This window comes from Acinonyx jubatus, chromosome X, assembly GCF_027475565.1.
Source record: "Acinonyx jubatus isolate Ajub_Pintada_27869175 chromosome X, VMU_Ajub_asm_v1.0, whole genome shotgun sequence".
NCBI lineage: Eukaryota > Metazoa > Chordata > Mammalia > Carnivora > Felidae > Acinonyx > Acinonyx jubatus.
Window position 1 is genome coordinate 35,926,091 of NC_069389.1, and position 16,977 is coordinate 35,943,067.

The window sequence follows — 16,977 nt, forward strand, 5'->3', positions numbered from 1 at the left end:
GCAGGCATATTATACCCTGAAGTAAATGATCTACAAGAGGAAAAAACAAAGTGTCACAGAAATAGGCTGCCTAGCGAGACCCTGGGACAAACTTAGAGAGGAGGTGGATGAACAGGAATTCAACACCTCCACCTGGGGTCTAATGTGCTCTGATGGACGAAGAGGATGCTTTGCTGGAAAGCACAAAAGCACAAAAGTATTGTTAGCCTGTGTTTCCAGTAGGCAACATTGACTGGGTCAACAGGTCTATTTAACCTCCTTGGATCTTGTCACCTTTTCTGAACTGATTTATATAGTCTTATCCTGTACCCAAATATGGTTCACTTTGGGGCTTTTCAATCACAAAAAGAAGCATTTCCATAGCTGTACTCAAGCTGCCTAATGCAGTTTCTGTAAAATGTCCCAAATTTTAAGTTCCTGAAATTAGGCAGGAAAATTACACTTTTTATTTCATTTCTCCTTTATCTTTTCACATTGAATAAATGCATAGTTTTGGTCTAACCTCAAAATCTTTCTTTACCCTTGATCATTGTAACACTTTCCACTGATATCTCTCTCTCTTTCCACTGATATCTCTCTTTCTTTCTTTGGGTATGACCACCAGAACCACAGAAACACATTCATCTAATATATACGTACAACTGATATCTGCAGTTCAACACCAAGCCCATCTAAATGTCCCATAATTTTTCAATTCATTATAAGATATATAGGTATACAAAGATACTTCTGGGCTTTTGCACTGCTATTTGTTTTGAACATTGAGGCAGTAGTAATAATTACCACAACACAACACAACATAACAGCGCGCCCCCCCCCCCCACACGCACAGGTTCTTAACTGCTACTGGTATTTATTTTGTGGATTAATCCTGTCATATCTGAAAGAACTATTCACTTTCCTCAAACACTGAAAAATATGTTTTTCCCCCCTATAAAACCTTTGAATAAACTTGTAACTGCCTTGAAAAAATTCAGTCGCTAAATAGCACGAGTTCACCTCAGGGGGCAATATATTTAATGTCAGGACTGTAGGTATTCTATTCACTTTTGTATTCCAGGTTGAGCTTTGTTAGAGGGCTTTGCACAAAAAGACACAATGAAATGCGTTTGATTAAAATTATTTTTTTCTGAGTAAATTCTGAAGAATTAAAAATCAAGCATTATAATGCAATACCTAAGCACAGAAAACAGCTTATTTTACAGCGCAGTTTCTTTGAAGTCATAATAAAATTATTTTGCTACTTATGTTTGTGTAAGTTTATAATTTCCAAAGTGCTTTTATTTATTTTTATCAAAAATTTTTTTCAATATTTATTTTTGAGAGACAGAGAGAGACAGAACATGAGTCGGGGAGGAGCAAAGAGAGCGAGGGAGACACAGAGTCCATAGCAGGCTCCAGGCTTTGAGCTGTCAGCACAGAGCCCGACGCATAGCTTGAACCCATGAACCGTGAGATCATGACCCGAGCCAAAGTTGGATGCTTAACCGACTGAGACACCCAGACGCCCCTCCAAAGTGCTTTTATAGTCATTACCTTATGTGATTCCACAGTAGCCCTGTCCTGTGGGCAAGTGTTTTTTTTTTATTTAATTTTTTTTAATGTTTATTTCCTCTTGAGAGACAGAGCGTGAGTGGGGGAGGGGCAGAGAGAGAGGGAAACAGAATAGGAAGCAGGCTCCAGGCTGTCAGCACAGAGCCCAACATGGGGCCTAAACTCACAGCTGTGAGTGAGATCATGACCCGAAATGAAGTTGGACACTTTACCAACTGAGCCATTCAGGTGCTGCAAGGTAAGTGTTTTTATACTTGGAAAATTGGAGGCTCACCAGGGTCAAATGGCCACAGCAGTGAGCAGAAGAGCAAGTCCCAAAAGTCAGGTCTGTGACACTTAGTCATTCTACTACAGATGGACTCCACCTGAAATCATGTTTCACTCTCAGCAACACGTCTGAATAATTTGCACTTGGTCATGAGAGGATGTCCAATTTCTATCCTTTCTTTAATCTCAATTTATTTCCCATATAAGGCTTATTTTTGTAGGCCTTAGTCCAAAACTTTCACAATGATAAATTAGAAGGAAACAAAGCTCTGCCTTCAGGCGAATATTTTATTTTCTGCCCAATTCATATGGTGATCAAGTATGTATCTAAAAATTAGGTTGATACGAGCACCTGTTGGCTCCGTTGGTTGAGTGTCTGACTCCTGATTTTGGCTCAGATCATGATTTCACGGTTCACGGGATTGAGCCCTGTGTCAGTCTGTGCTTGGGATTCTCTTTCTCCCTCTCTCTCTGTCCCTCTCCTGATCGCGGGTGCGTGTGCTCGCTCTCCCTCAAAATAAATAAACATTAAAAAAATTTAGGTTGATAATTATACACTTTAACTTTGAACATTTCCGCTTTTTCTAAGAACCATACTATGCAAACACGTTTTGCAAAGGTTTTCTGCTACTATTAAGAAATAATAACCAAAAAGCATAAACTTGTCAACTGTTTTAAAAATGTTTTCAGTCTATTTCTTTAAAGAGGAATATGCTTTTAAAATAAAAACTTTGAGTCCAGAACAACTGCATCACAAGATTAGAAAAGTCTCATGAAAAAGTTGAGTAGAAATAATTTGAAAGGAAGAGAGAAAAATAAACAGAATGTTTAAGCTAAAAATTCTCAGTCTCAAAGTGGGCTGAGTCTGTCTTCAAACAAATACCAAGTGGGAAGAGTTGTCCTCACTACCTACATTATACAATTGTTAGCAATTTGCAATATTTGCTTTATCACACATCTATCTATCCATCAATTCATGTCGTTTCATTCATTTCTTTTTTTAAAGTTTTATTTACTTTAATGAAGGGGTGCCACCCAGGTGCCCCTTCATTCATTTCAAAACAAGTGCCAGAGTGCACATCATCACTACACTGCACCCCTAAACACTTCAGCATAGATTTTAACGCTTCTCTCTCACAGGTAAAATTTACAAAGTGAAATATACAAATCTTAAGTGTACTGTTCAATGAGTTTTGATAAATGTATATACTGCATACATCTGATAACTGCATACACACATGCATGCAAGTTAGTTCGGTAACAAAATATTTGTATGTGTATATTTAAAAAATTATATGTATAGCTATAAAATCCAGTGTCACTGAGCAAATTAACCATCTGAACCTAGTCTAGCTTTTTCTGGAGTTACCAATTACCTCTCTCCTATTGTATTAGCAATCCCATTTATACAACACTGAATTCACCACACACACTCATTCATATCACCTACTCAATCAAAGCCCTTACCTGTAAGCACAAGAGCATTTTTTAAAAATTTGCTTACTAAAGTATAATTTATTAAGTTCAAATTCACTAATATAAGTGTCTATTTCATCTTTCCAAAACAGCTCCCTCTTGTCCCTTTGCAGTCAAAAGCTAGCTTCCCCTTATCCCCTGGACAACAGCTTTTATTCCCACTGTACAAAGCACATTCTGGTTATCAATCAAGTTATAAGCAATAGTGAATCCTGTAATAGAAATTGTATTTTGGACTTAAGCATTTGAACTATATGCAATTCAAGCTATGAAAACTTACACATGGTGATAAATCCTTTAGATTCTTTATGTGTACAGGGCAGATGCCTCAAAATTTAGTATTAGTTAAAAAGAAGTACACCCTGTAAATGGATTCTGTCGGAGCACAAATGCTATAATTCTAATGCCATTATGCTTGTTAAAATAGTCTGTTTTCAAATAGCACCATTGTTAGGCACAGATTTGTCAAAGCACTTTAAATAGCATTCTGCTAAGTGCTCATTCATATAAAACTTTACAACTATGGAAAAGCACTACTTGATACCTCTAAAACTCTTTCATTTCCAAATGACATGATAGGTCTACTGATTGAAAAACAAAAAAAAAAGGAGAGACGTGCTAAATCTGGAGAAACAAAAGCAGTTACAAATGGGAAGTGTCTCATATTGTAATAGTCATTAAAATGTGGACAGCCTCTAAAATGGCCTCCAAGATCCTGCCTCCTGCTATTCACACCCTTGTATAATCAAATCCCTTCCCTGGAGTGTGGGCTGGACTTATTAACTCATTGTGATGAAGAGAATAGTGCAGAAATGATAAGACATCACTTCTGAGATGGCTTTTGTCTGGGGCACTCTTACTTTTGCCCTCCCTTTTTGATCATTCATGCTGGGAGAAACAAACTTCTATGTTGTGAGCAGCCCTAGGAAGGGACCCATTAGCCAGTAAGGAACTGCAGCCTGTCAACAATAGTACAGTGAGTCTGGAAGAGAATTCCATTCCCACCCCTGCAGTCGGGTCTTCAGATGAGATTGCAGCCCCGGACGACAGCTTGACTATAGTCTCATGGGAGATCTTGAGCCAGAGACGCACAGCTAAACCATATCCAGATTCCTGACCCACAGAAAGCGTGAAAGGATAAATCCTGCTTTGAGGGGATTCATTACACAGCAACGGATAACTAACATACTGTGAGATTTTTGTATTAAATCAGGTGCAATTGGAGCTATGAGTAACAAATGCAAGACAATGTGACAATGTATCCAATTATTAGCATCCATATTTTCTGATTTATTTTTGTCTCTTATATACTTGCCCCCCAGTAAGTACAACCTAGAGGTAAAGGTTTATTCTATTCTTTTAATGGAAATTACTGAAATAATTATAGATTATCATATACAATTGTAAGAAATACAGAGATCCCTTGTATACTTTGCTCAGTGTCCCCAATGGCAACGTTTTACAAAGCTATAGTGTCATCACAGCCAGAATATGGACACTGATACAATCCACCCATCTTATTCAGATAGCCTTACTCTTATTTGTACTCATTTGTGTGTGTGTGTGTCTAATTTCTTACCTACTTTTTACTTTAATATTGTCACATAATCAAATTACATTCATTTGTAATTAAAATCTAGCCATTATATTAGTCTTTATAAATGGCCTTCCCAATGGTAAAAGTTGTTGAGACACATGAATTTGGGAGTTTATTCCACAGCTCCATATTAATTAACTAAAAATTCAGTCAATAATAGAGAGTAGTATAAACTGCTTACAGATGGTGCGATCGTCAAAGGAAAATTCACTTACCCTGAAAGCTTTCTTGAAAGCAAAACTATAAAAAAAAGTTACCCTTTCCCCCAAATTACCGTATTCGTGCTTGAAATTCAGATGTGAGGTAATAGTAAGTGCAGTTTAAATTTTAACACTGCCTGTCTTCCTCTTATGAAAGTGAGAAGTTAGTACTATTTGTATGGTAATGCCTCGAGAAATCAATATAGCCACGTACGTTTTGATTTTGTGGTCAGGCAGTGTTAAAATTCACAATCAAACATCTAAACACAAACAGCCAAGGAAAAAGTCAAGCCGCTTATGAACCATGCAAAGCCAAACACTTTTGCATAAAAGATAAAGCTTAGAGGAAAACAAAGGGATACCTACTTTCTGCTGCTAGAAGTCCTAGGAGGAAGGCAGCATATGGACAAACAACAAACAGTATGATTTTAGAGCAAGCAGGTTATCGAGCTACAGTTGGGCCCTGTAGATGAGCCACAAGAAACATGGTCCCCCAGCAGAGCCCAAAGCAAATCCTTGTGTTCCATGAGCACATTCCTTAGGACTGATAAGTATTTCAGTCATTAAAACACTGGGATCGAGGGGTGCCTAGGTGGCTCAGTTGGTTGAGCATCCGACTTGGGCCCAGATCATGATCCCACAGTTCGTGGGTTCAAGTTCCTTGTTGGGCTCTGTGCTAACAGCTCAGAGCCTGGAGCCTGCTTTGGATTCTGTGTCTCCCTCTCTCTCTGCCCCTCCCCCGCTCGCGCGCGCGTGCGCGCGCGCGCTCTCTCTCTCTCTCAAAAATAAATAAACGTTAACAAATAAAAAACAAACAAACAAACAACAAAGCCACACTGGGCTCAGATTCTCACTTTGATTCGAAATAGGAGAAAAGATTTCGACTTTGGATTAGTAAGTAACAAAGGAACAATACACTCTTCATCATGTGATTAAACTCATCAAATTCTAGTAAAAGTACAATGGGCTGATTTTGATAATCCGGATAGAAAAAATAACCTCTTACATAAAAATTGTTTTACAATGTAAATAGCATACCTAAACATGATGGACTCTTCTTTAGATGACAAATCGGGAAACGGATGAATTTTAAATTTGTTTTTAAATTGTGATCTTAAATAGAATTTGGGGGGGACTAAAATAGGATAGTCAGCTTTTAATTTTGTCAAGCAAGGTCATTAAAGAAAACAACCTATTTATTATTATTTCATAGAAAGAACAGGCATTATCTAAAGATGAAAAACAGACTGTTCTTCTCAAGAAAGGGCAGTTGTCCCTCTCAAGAACCTTACACTGTTCTCCAATGCCTCCTTCCCTGGAGCCCCCCACTCCCACCCTACAAACACATGCGTTCTTTCCTTTTTAAAAAAAAAAAAATTTAATGTTTATTTTGAGAGAGAGGGAGAGACAGACCACGAGCAGGGGAGGGACAGAGAGGGAGACACAGAACATGAAGCAGGCTCCAGGCTCTGAGCTGTCAGCACAGAGCCCGACGTGGAACTCGAACTCAACAAACCATGGGATCATGACCTGAGCTGAAGTCGGCCACCCAACCGACTGAGCCACCCAGGTGCCCCGAAACACATGCTTTCTGATCATTTTTCTCTTTTTGCCACAGGCTTGCAAGAACTTTCAGGTAATGCTGAAAGGTGCTTTGTGTTTTGTACTGTAAAACAAGCCCATGCAAATTTAAACAGAAAGATGGTGGACAGATTAATATTGCAACTTAAAGATTAGAGTTAAACAGACAAAAATTTAGGCTGGAAAATGGAAATATTAAAAAAAAAATGAAATATAAACTGAAAATACAGATGTGTTAATTTATGAAAGTGTAAGGCTCTTCTGTGAGTCCAGATAAGTATACAATAGGCTTTCTGCCACCAAGCATATAGCCTTCGCTGTTGGTTGCAGAAAGGGAAGTTTGCTGGTAGAGAGCTATTTCATAAACAATGCTGATACAGTAGTATAATACCTCCCTTTAAATGGTTTGGTATTAAAAATTAATTTTAGGAACAGATGAATATTTCCTGACAGCTGTGTGGAAGTTAAGGCAATATTAGAATTTTCTTCAAAATGTCCCATTGTCTTTGGGATGGACATTTGCATGTCAGATGAAGATACAGACTGCTTACAAGATCATTAAGATCCAGAAATTAAAAAAAAAAAAAAAAAAGGTGTGACTGCAGGAAAGGGAAGCAAGAGGGAACGTGAAATTGTGAACAACTAATTCAAGAGCTTGCAGGCTACCCGCAAGACAGTGGGGGAAATTTCGTTTTTGTTTAAAAAGCAAATTTTGTAATCAGAAGCTGTTTTGACCATATCACTTACAGATTGTACTGAAAAACAAAAACTGGGTAATAAAAATGTATTTGACAGAAAATTAAGTGTGTCTATAAACTATGCGCAATTCCTTCCCTAAAAGAAAAATTCGACTCTTTAACAGAATGGAACACTTAAGAGCTCATTAAACTCTTGCCAGGCAGAGGTACATATTAAGGGGCAACAGTAAAGCTTAGGTCTGTGAAGCTACTGTGAGGACCATACTGCTCCCCAGGCCCGATTTTAAGATGAAAATGGTGTTAGATCTTGACCGAAAATCTCTTGATATAGTCCAAGTTTGTGACTGCATCATGTAGTCACAATACAACATAAAACCATTACTGGATCCGCTCGTGCCAGACAAGTCTACTGGAAACAGTGTGGAGGGAAGAGAGAGGTTTGAGCTAGCAAACACCAACCGCAGTGCTACGGGTGGAGGGAATAAATTGGACTGGAAGAAAAAAGACAGACATGAGACTCCCATTTCCTCAGCAAGAAGAAGCCAGCAAGACCTTCTCTTCAGAGAGTCTCTTTTCTGAGATTCCCATTTCTGAATGTTTTTGGAAATCACCTTCACTCAAAAGAGGAAGATTCACATCCCAGTTGGTAAAGGTCAAAATGAGGAACTACACAGCTGTTGGAATGGGGAAACTCAATTTCGTTCTTTTCCACCAGGTGTAAGAAGCACATACCAATTGATAAGAACATGTGTGTATGGGAACGTGTCTGTGTACGTATGTGTATAAACACAGCCAAGGAAGAAGCAGAAATACTGACGAATGCTCACAGTGGTGAAGGACCACCCTAGCAATACAGGAAGTATGTGCGAATGCTTCTTGAGTCCAATGGAAATAACCTGAATATCGAATGAGCCAGTCCAAAAATCAAACCAATAGCGCAAAGGCAACCACATGGCAGATACTGAGTGACTCTAATGTGAGAAGGGAGAAAACCTAAGGGTGGAGGGCATAGGACTCAGACGTAAATACATAAATAAATGAAATTTATAAAGTGTAACACACACATACGTGCATTTACATAAATGTATAAATGGATACTATGGGTTTTTACTTTTTATTTTTTTATTATTGCTTAAAATTTTTTTTTAATATTTAATTTATTTTTGAGAGACAGAGAGAGCACGAGTGGGAGAGGGGCAGAGAGAGAGAGGGAAACACAGAATCCAAAGCAGGCTTCAGGCTCTGAGCTGTCAGCACAGAGCCCGACACGGGGCTTGAATCCACAAACTGTGAGATCATGACCTGAGCTGCAGTCGGACCCTTAATGGACTGAGCCATCCAGGTGCCCCAGGATACTATGGATTTTTAATAAACGATCCTTGAGAATTCCTCACTAATAAAAATGGAAATCTGAGCACTTTATAAAATAATTTTGTGAACACTAGTGGATTTTGTTCCCCCCAGGGGTCCCTATATACATTTGATCCAAATAGGTAACCCTTTTGTGTTCTCCTCTGAATGCTTGTATGTATGTGTTATAGATTTTATAAAAAAGAGAGGAACTTGTAAGTTGTTTCGAGAGATAACTTACAAGACAGCTTTACATTGAAAGATAAAATTAAAAGCAGTGTTGCCCCAAAGTCTGATATAGTTGACAGGGGAAAATCTTGTATCAGAAGTTTTTTTCTGGGGGTGCCTGGGTGGCTCAGTTAGTTAAGCATCCAACTCTTGATTTCAGTTCAGGTCATGATCTCACAGTTCGTGAGTTTGAGCCCCCGTGGTGGGCTCTGTGCTGACAGAGCTTGGGATTCTTTCTCCTTCTCTCTCTGCCCCTCCCCTGCTCGTGCATGCTCTCTCTCAAAATTAATAAATAAACATCAAAAAAACAAAAAAGAAGTTTTTTGTTGGGGTATAAGGCAATCAGAAAGATCCAAAAAGACTGACTACAATGTTGGATTGGATGAAATGCAATGTTGGGTCTGGAGTGGGGAAAAGGGAAGAAGTACTTCTGAGGTAAAAGGAAAACAATAAAATGCTGGTTTTGGAGTACCAGGGGAAAGCGACTTCGGTAGTAAAATTAGAAGGAAGCAGACACATGTGGATGGAATTTGGCTGCTGACAAACTTCCTCAGAATTCCTTGGGAGATCTGACTGGATTCACAGGAAAGGTTTATTTACGGTGGAAAAGAGAAGATGTAGACACCAAATGATTCACACTGGTGAACGGACAAATGGTCCAATTACCTGAGGAGGTAGGGTCTTCGGAGAAATCTGGCAACTCTTCGGGGGGGTCACCATAGAATGAGTTGAATTTGTGACTTGACACAGCTGCTAGTACTGCACCCTAAAAGAAAAAGATGGAAAAAGATATTAAAGCACATACGTATAAAAAAGTTCAATAACAAATGCAAGGATTATTCAGAAAGTCAAACCTGTAGGAGGTGACAGCTAGAAGAGGGGTAGCTTGTAAATGAGTTTGGATTCCTTGAGATTAATCACATGGGCATATATGAGAATAACACCGCTGGGGATTGGGAAAGTACATGAAACCATTCACATCTTGAACTCAATCATGTACACAAAACAGAATATTCTGCAGACACTATGAAATGATGCTGAAGGATGTTTAATAAAACAGAAAGATGCTTGTGAGTTACATAAAAAAGGTTTTAAAACAATCTATAGTATGACCTCATGTTTGAAAAAAAAAAAAGATTAATATGGATATAAAGACCAAACATATACCAAAATGTTAGTCGCATTATCTCTGGGAAGTAGGAATGAGTCACTTTTCCTTTTTTAATATCTTTGCCCCCCTCTCTTTTTGTGAATGACTATGTGTTACTCTCAGGCCACACAGCAGAACCAACTACAGGTAACTCCTTTTATTTTTTTTTTAAAGATCTTATTTTGTTTTTATTTATTTATTTTAATTTTTTTTTTAAACTTTCTTTATTTTTGACACAGACAGAGTGCGAGCATGAGCTGGGAAGGGGCAGAGAGAGAGAGGGAGACACAGAATCCGAAGCAGGCTCTAGGCTCCAAGCTGTCGGCACAGAGCCTGATGCGGGGATCAAACTCACGAACTGTGAGATCATGACCTGGGCCGAAGTCAGACACTTAACCGACTAAGCCACCCAGGTGCCCCTTATTTTATTTCTTAAGTAATCTCTCTACCCAACATGGGGCTCAAACCCACAACCTCAAGATCAAGAGTTGCACGCTCCACTGAATGAGCCGGCCAGGCGCCTCTACAGGTGACTCTTTAAACAACATGCACAGGTTTCCCTGATTCCTAGTTGAGAATTACTGTCATATGGAATGCATGACATAGGACTGCTGGGTGGAGAAATCTTGGGAATTGTTTCAGTAACAAGAAGAACAATACCAGTTATTTTGTGAAAGTGTTCAATTCCGCGACTGTTAGGCATGGGTCGGAATATCTGGGTGTGTTCCTTGGCTGGGCCACTTTCTAGCTGCCTGATACTACTTGAGTCAATATTAAAACTGACATAACTTACCTTACAGAATTGTCAAAAGTCATAATGTATATGAAAGTGCTTTGTGAACTGTAAAGCATTTTGTAAGTGCAAACTGTCACTAATCTTAGTAATATAGAGCTAGAATGTGAGCACAGCCTTTTGCTGGTCTAGGTACAATTACTCATTTAGGTAGTTTAAGGATTAAATCACTTACATAGTCTATATTTTAAATGTTGAACTTGAGGATTTTTCTGAAAAGATAAATCTTTTTTTTTAAAGTTTATTTATTTAGAGAACGAGCGAGTGAGAGAAAAGCACGTATGGGGGAGGGACAGAAAGAAAAGGAAAGAATCCAGAGCAGGCTCCGTGCTCTCAGTGCAGAGCCCAACATGGGGCTCGATCTCGTGAACTGTGCTGTGCCATCATGACCTGAGCTGAAATCAAGAGCCGGATGCATTTACCTGACTGAACCACCCAGGCACCCCAGAAAGATAAATCTTTTTAGGCATTTATTAAATATATGAAAACATTAATAGAAACACATTTCCACAAGTTTCATTTTGGCGGGGGGTCGCGTTAGGGTTTCTTTCTACAAATATAAATGGAATTGAATTGAACTGAATGTAGAAAGGGAAGGCAAAAAAAACAGAGAAGTGATCTTGATGACACCATTCCAGGAAACTTATTAGATTTCTTTTTCTCTTTTTTTAAGATTTTATTTTTAAGTAATCTCTACACCTAATGTGGGACTTGAACTCACAACCTGAGGTCAAGGATCGCAAGTTCTAACTGAGACAGGCAGGAGCCCCAACTTTTCAGATTTCTGAAAGTCTAGGGTTAATGTATGAGAAGTCTTTATGCGGAATTTTATAGTCAGCTACTGCGATGAAAAAAACAGCACTGAATGTTGAGTTCTTCTTTCTATAGTAGAAGCTTATTTCACTTTACATATATACCATGTTCCCTAAAAAGCTGGGTGGGAATGGAATTTTTATGTATCAAAAGTTTCCCACACACTGAAACTAAATTTTAGAGATGCTTTATTTTTATTTCCAAATGAAGTTCAACTGAGTTTCTTAATATGGTGGGTTTATATCTCAAGGCATGGTCTAGCTACTACTATGATCAAAGATCTACAAATAACTTCTGCCAGGAAAGCACTGTTTCAAAGAGCCTTGAGAGGTAAATTCTTTTATAACAATAGTAGCAAGTTCCTAATTTATCTTATGGTTAGCAGTTTTCTTTATTTAGTCCTCTCAACTCAGTGACTGCATGTGGTTTGGATATTCAATGCAAAGCTATTATGTAAAACACAAAAACGGTTCCAAAGCAGTTTATGGATTTACAGAATTATAACCTTAGGAGATGATTCATTCTAAGAGACTCATTTTGCATATGAGGAAACTGAGGTCCAGAGAGGCTTAGCAACCTATTAAGGTCGCTGCCAACTTAGAGATAAAATCAAGAGTAGACAGAATGTCTACTCACAAGTTCAAGGGTTTTTTACTGTACCAGGGGTCAAAAATTTTTTTCTGTAAAGGGCCAGATGGTAAATATTTTAGGCTTGCAGGGCATATGGTCTCTGTTGACACTATTGAACTCTGCCATTGTAGCATGAAAGTAGCCACAGATAATATGTACGCGAATGTTCACTGCTATGTTCCAATAAAACTTTACATGTAAACATAGGAAATGGGCCAGATTTGGCAGGCAGGCCATAGTGTGCCAACTCCTGTACTACATTATTGCTATGAAAGAGACCGTGGGTACAGCAACATCAATCTACATCTTATACAGGTAGTTCTTCAAGCTTCCCAGTTTATCACATCTTTGACAAAGAAGTTTTCTGCCTACTTTAATTTAGAAGGGAAAGTTTAGTATGTTCTGAGAGTGAAACATAACAATTGTGAGTTAAGACTATTCAGAGTCTGCTAAGATAACTAGCATTAAAGATGCAATTTTGGACTAAGCAAGTTAGGCAGATTCTAAATTCAAACAAAAAAAGAACTACAAGTAATTAATTCTCAACTCAATCTCAACTATTGTTAGTATGTCAAACATCAAAATGGAATACTCCCAGTTAGATGATTCTGTGTCTCATTTAAGGAAGTGGAAAACAAGAAAATGGTTGGCTCAGACTTCTGCTAAGTTAAACTACTGAATGTACCTAAGGAGGCAATGGAGTTATTAAAAAATTTTTTTTAATGTTTATTTTTGAAAGAGAGAGACAGACAGAGAATGAGCAGGGGAGGGGCAGAGAGAGAGGGAGACACAGGATCCAAAGCAGGCTCCAGGCTCTGAGTCGTCAGCACAGAGCCCAACACGGGGCTTGAACTCATGAACCGTGAGATCATGACCTGAGCCAAAGTCAGATGCTTAACTGACTGAGCCACCCAGGCACCCCTAAGGAGGCAACAGAGTTATTAAGAAAGGTACAGGAGAGTGAATACAGAGGACTTGCTGACTTGAAGACCACCACGAAGGGCCAGTACTCCCTTTTTGGTGCTCCCTGAGCTCAGAAACAAGCACCATGGGATTTGATAGCACAACAGGGAGGTATGTTTTAAAAACTCTAGATACAAGACACACAAGTTTTCAGATGACATGGAGAGTAAACTGGGTTTGCACCCAAGTGGCAAAATAACACACAGTCATGTTGTAATATACTAAGGGGGCAAAACCCATCACAGGGCAATACAAATCCACATGTGACATAAGGATTTGAGAAAGGATCATCTTACTAGGGTTAAGAGCACTGAACTTCAAGCCCTACAAAGGGTGAAGGACTTGGAGAGGTTGAGGCTGAACAGAGATGATCCAGAAGGCCAGAAAATCATTTCAAGGCAGAAATGTTAAAGGATTTGGGTTGATTACATGTAAGAAGTAGGCCCTAGATGATGAGGGGAGAGGCTTGATTACATCAGAGCTCCCAATCTCTGTACATACAGTCACAAGCAATGCTATCATTCAGTAGAGTTGGCACAGTCTATGTGTGTAGGATACTCAAACAAAACTCAGATGCAGGTCTAAAACCAGGAATTTTTTATCACATTAAGTTGGGCCATCTGACTAAAGTTGGCTGTGCTATTTCCTGTGAAGAAGGTTAACAATGAGACTTGCAAGTATAGTAGATAGGACTATATTTAAGAGCAACTGCACAGAACAGTATCTTAGGAATCCTTTTGGACTCTGTGAAAGTTTTTTATAAAGATGGTCGATTAACGTATACAATAGCTTTCAAAAGCTAGACAGCCGAACTTAGGAAGTAATACGTCCTATATTTCACAATCAGAAACTAATAGAATCGCTTTGTAAAAGTCAATAGAAAGATCAAAATCACTTCCAATTTTTATCTATGTAAACTGCTTATACTGGAGGAAGTTTTCAGAATCAGCTGTGCCTTTTGGACACCAGGCTTACTGCTCTTGAGTAGCTGGAGCCCACGGCTGCCGTGCTGTCTTACTGCCTCTGCACCACCCCTTACTACAGGAGAGGACTATATGTAAATGTTGGCTTTCATTAGGGCACAAAGGTCCTTGATAAATCCTTATGTTAGCTCTTGTTGAGTTTACAGAAAGGCGCAGTGTGCCAAAAGGCAGCTGTTAGAACTTCCTGGTTGACCTCTCAGAAGGTGATGTTTAGAGGTAAGCATTACTTTTGGAGGTGCCAAGACTCTTGATGGTGCTGTACAATAGAACTTTCTGGGATGATGGAAACGTTCTATACCGGTACTGTTGAGTACAGTAGCCATCAGCTGCATGTGGTACTGAACGTGGCTAGTGCAACTGAGAAATCAAATTTAAAATTTCATTTGACATGCATGAATTAAAATTAAAATTTAAGTAAGCACATATGGCCAGTGGCTATTGCGTGAGAGAGTACAGCATCGTAAAGTGCTGGAAAATGGTATCACTAAACAAACTTTTTCTAGTTCTGTAAAGTTCAGGAATTTGAGGGACCAATTGGTAATTCAGAGAAGCACACAGACCAGATACTTCTGCGGTTTGCAAAATCAATACAGGAAAACTGTAGTTAGTGGAAATCTCCCTCATTTTTTGTATATACAGTGTGAGGAATAAATGTTTTTATCCTTTAAACGGAATCACATGGATTCAACTTAACCATTTCCTAAACTGAATACATTTACCCAAATACAGAATACTGCTTCTATTTTTTCTTTCTTTCTTTTCTTTTTTTTTTTTTACAAAATTTATTTGACATGCTTCACTGTGGGGAAATTTGCTTTCTAGAGGTAGAAATAATTCATGAACCAAAGGAGGTGATTTCTAGAACAGATTCCTCTCCTCAGCCTCTTCCCTAGTTAGACAAGCTCAGATGCTAACAGATGGTCCCCTAGTACCTCCTGCAACCTGACCCCTTGCTCAGTAACTCCAAGTAGATGGCACCTGGGGTTAGCGTACAGGGGTGTCTCCTTAAGACATACCCACAGAGCACAGATTTTTCCAGACAGCCTAGATCAGTCTGTCCCACGCATCCTAATATTCGATTTGAGAAAATAGGATTCTTATATCTAGTCTTATACTGAGGCCTATGGAGTCTATTAAAGGAAGCATTGTTTCTAGAGGATTTTTTTTAAACTGAAGTATTAAAATTCTAGAGCTTAGTGTAAAACAAAAAGAGGGGAAAACCCAACATCTGAAACATCTGGTAACCAAAATGAGAAAAAAAATTTTTTCCCATCATCATTCACAGATGTAAAAACAAAATAACGCAAGAGACGAGAATAAAAAGAAGTGTGATAATTCAAATCACATGCAGGGTTCCATTAACTTTTTAAAAATCTACATGTGAAAGGTAGTCTGAAAATGATGTTAATGCTAATTGCCCAAATAATTTTCTCATAGGGATTTGTTGTCTCCTAAAGCCTGCTGAGAGGTTAAATTCCAAAATGAATGTATAAATATGGAAAGAAAACACTTTCCGATTGTTTAGTATCGATATTATTGTAATGAATGAGTAATAGTCTTGAAATTTCAGCAAAGTATAATGAGTATTGTTTTATATTCTGGCATTAAAAAGTTTCACAAAACTTTCAGAATGAGAAAAAGGTTCAACCTCAAAAGTAAAACTCACCACCAAAAATACATAGAAATTTATTCAAACAGCTTTTTGGTGGGGAAGTTATTGAAAGAAATCACAAGTCTTAAATACACATACATACTTTGATGCCAATAATTCCAGTAGCACAGAACTTGTCCTAAGAATATAATCACATACCAAGGTGGGCAATGCAAAAATATTTATGGCTGTGGAAAACTGGAAGCAATCTGTGTCCAACAGCTGGTTAATTATGATATGTACAATATGACAGAATTCTGTAAAACCATTACAGTTTGTGCTTAATGAGAGTAATGACTCAATAAGGTGGACATATCAGAATCAACCATGAGGCTGTTTTAATAAACACACGTCCCTCCAACCTCTGGCATAACTGGGGCTGAGGGAGGGGTGGTCCCTTGGGTGAGCTGAGTGGTATGGTGAGCCACTGTTACTATGGGAATGTGTCATATCCCTTAAGTGTACTGAAGAGGAAACCAGTATGTAAGAAGAATTTTTGTCACGTGGTATAAAAACAAGTGGGGTATGTGAAATTCACATAAAATTAACCACTTTAAAGTGTACAATGCAGCAGTATTCAGTACATTCACAATGCTGTGCAGCCAACATTTCTGTCTAGTTCCAAAACACCATCACCTCCCTCCCTCCAAATCTGCATACCTATTAAGTAGTCACTACCCAAGACCTGGCTATCACCAATTTACTTTCAGTCTCTATGGATTTACAGATATAAATACCTATTCTAGATATTTAAAAAAAAAAAGGAATCATCCAAAATGTGGCCTTTTAAAACTTTTTTTTAATGTTTTATTCATTTTTTTGAGAGAGAGAGAGAGAGAGAGAGAGAGAGAGAGAGAGAAACAGAGTATGAGTGGGAGAGGGGCAGAGAGACATAGAGACACAGAATCTGAAGCAGGCTCCAGGCTCTGAGCTGTCAGCACAGAGCTTGACGTGGGGTTTGAACTCATGAACTGCAAGACCATGACCTGAGCCGAAGTCAGACGCTTAACTGACTAAGCCACCCAGGCACCCCAAAAGTGGCA

General features: G+C 38.6%; 1 protein-coding gene across 13 annotated transcripts in view; it reads right to left on the reverse strand.

The window, feature by feature from the left end:
* CASK (calcium/calmodulin dependent serine protein kinase) overlaps window positions 1-16,977 on the reverse strand; it is a 354,148-nt gene that overhangs the window by 89,002 nt on the left and 248,169 nt on the right. For 9 of the 13 annotated variants that reach the window (XM_053202250.1, XM_027053936.2, XM_027053933.2 and 6 more), the window contains exons 10-11: window positions 9,618-9,717; window positions 5,461-5,478 (exon numbers count right to left, since the gene is read on the reverse strand). In XM_053202250.1, coding sequence (XP_053058225.1) covers window positions 5,461-5,478; window positions 9,618-9,717 — 118 coding nt within the window. The remainder of the gene's footprint in view (window positions 1-5,460; window positions 5,479-9,617; window positions 9,718-16,977) is intronic. The other 4 variants (XM_053202251.1, XM_027053940.2, XM_027053934.2 and 1 more) reach the window with 1 other exon arrangement.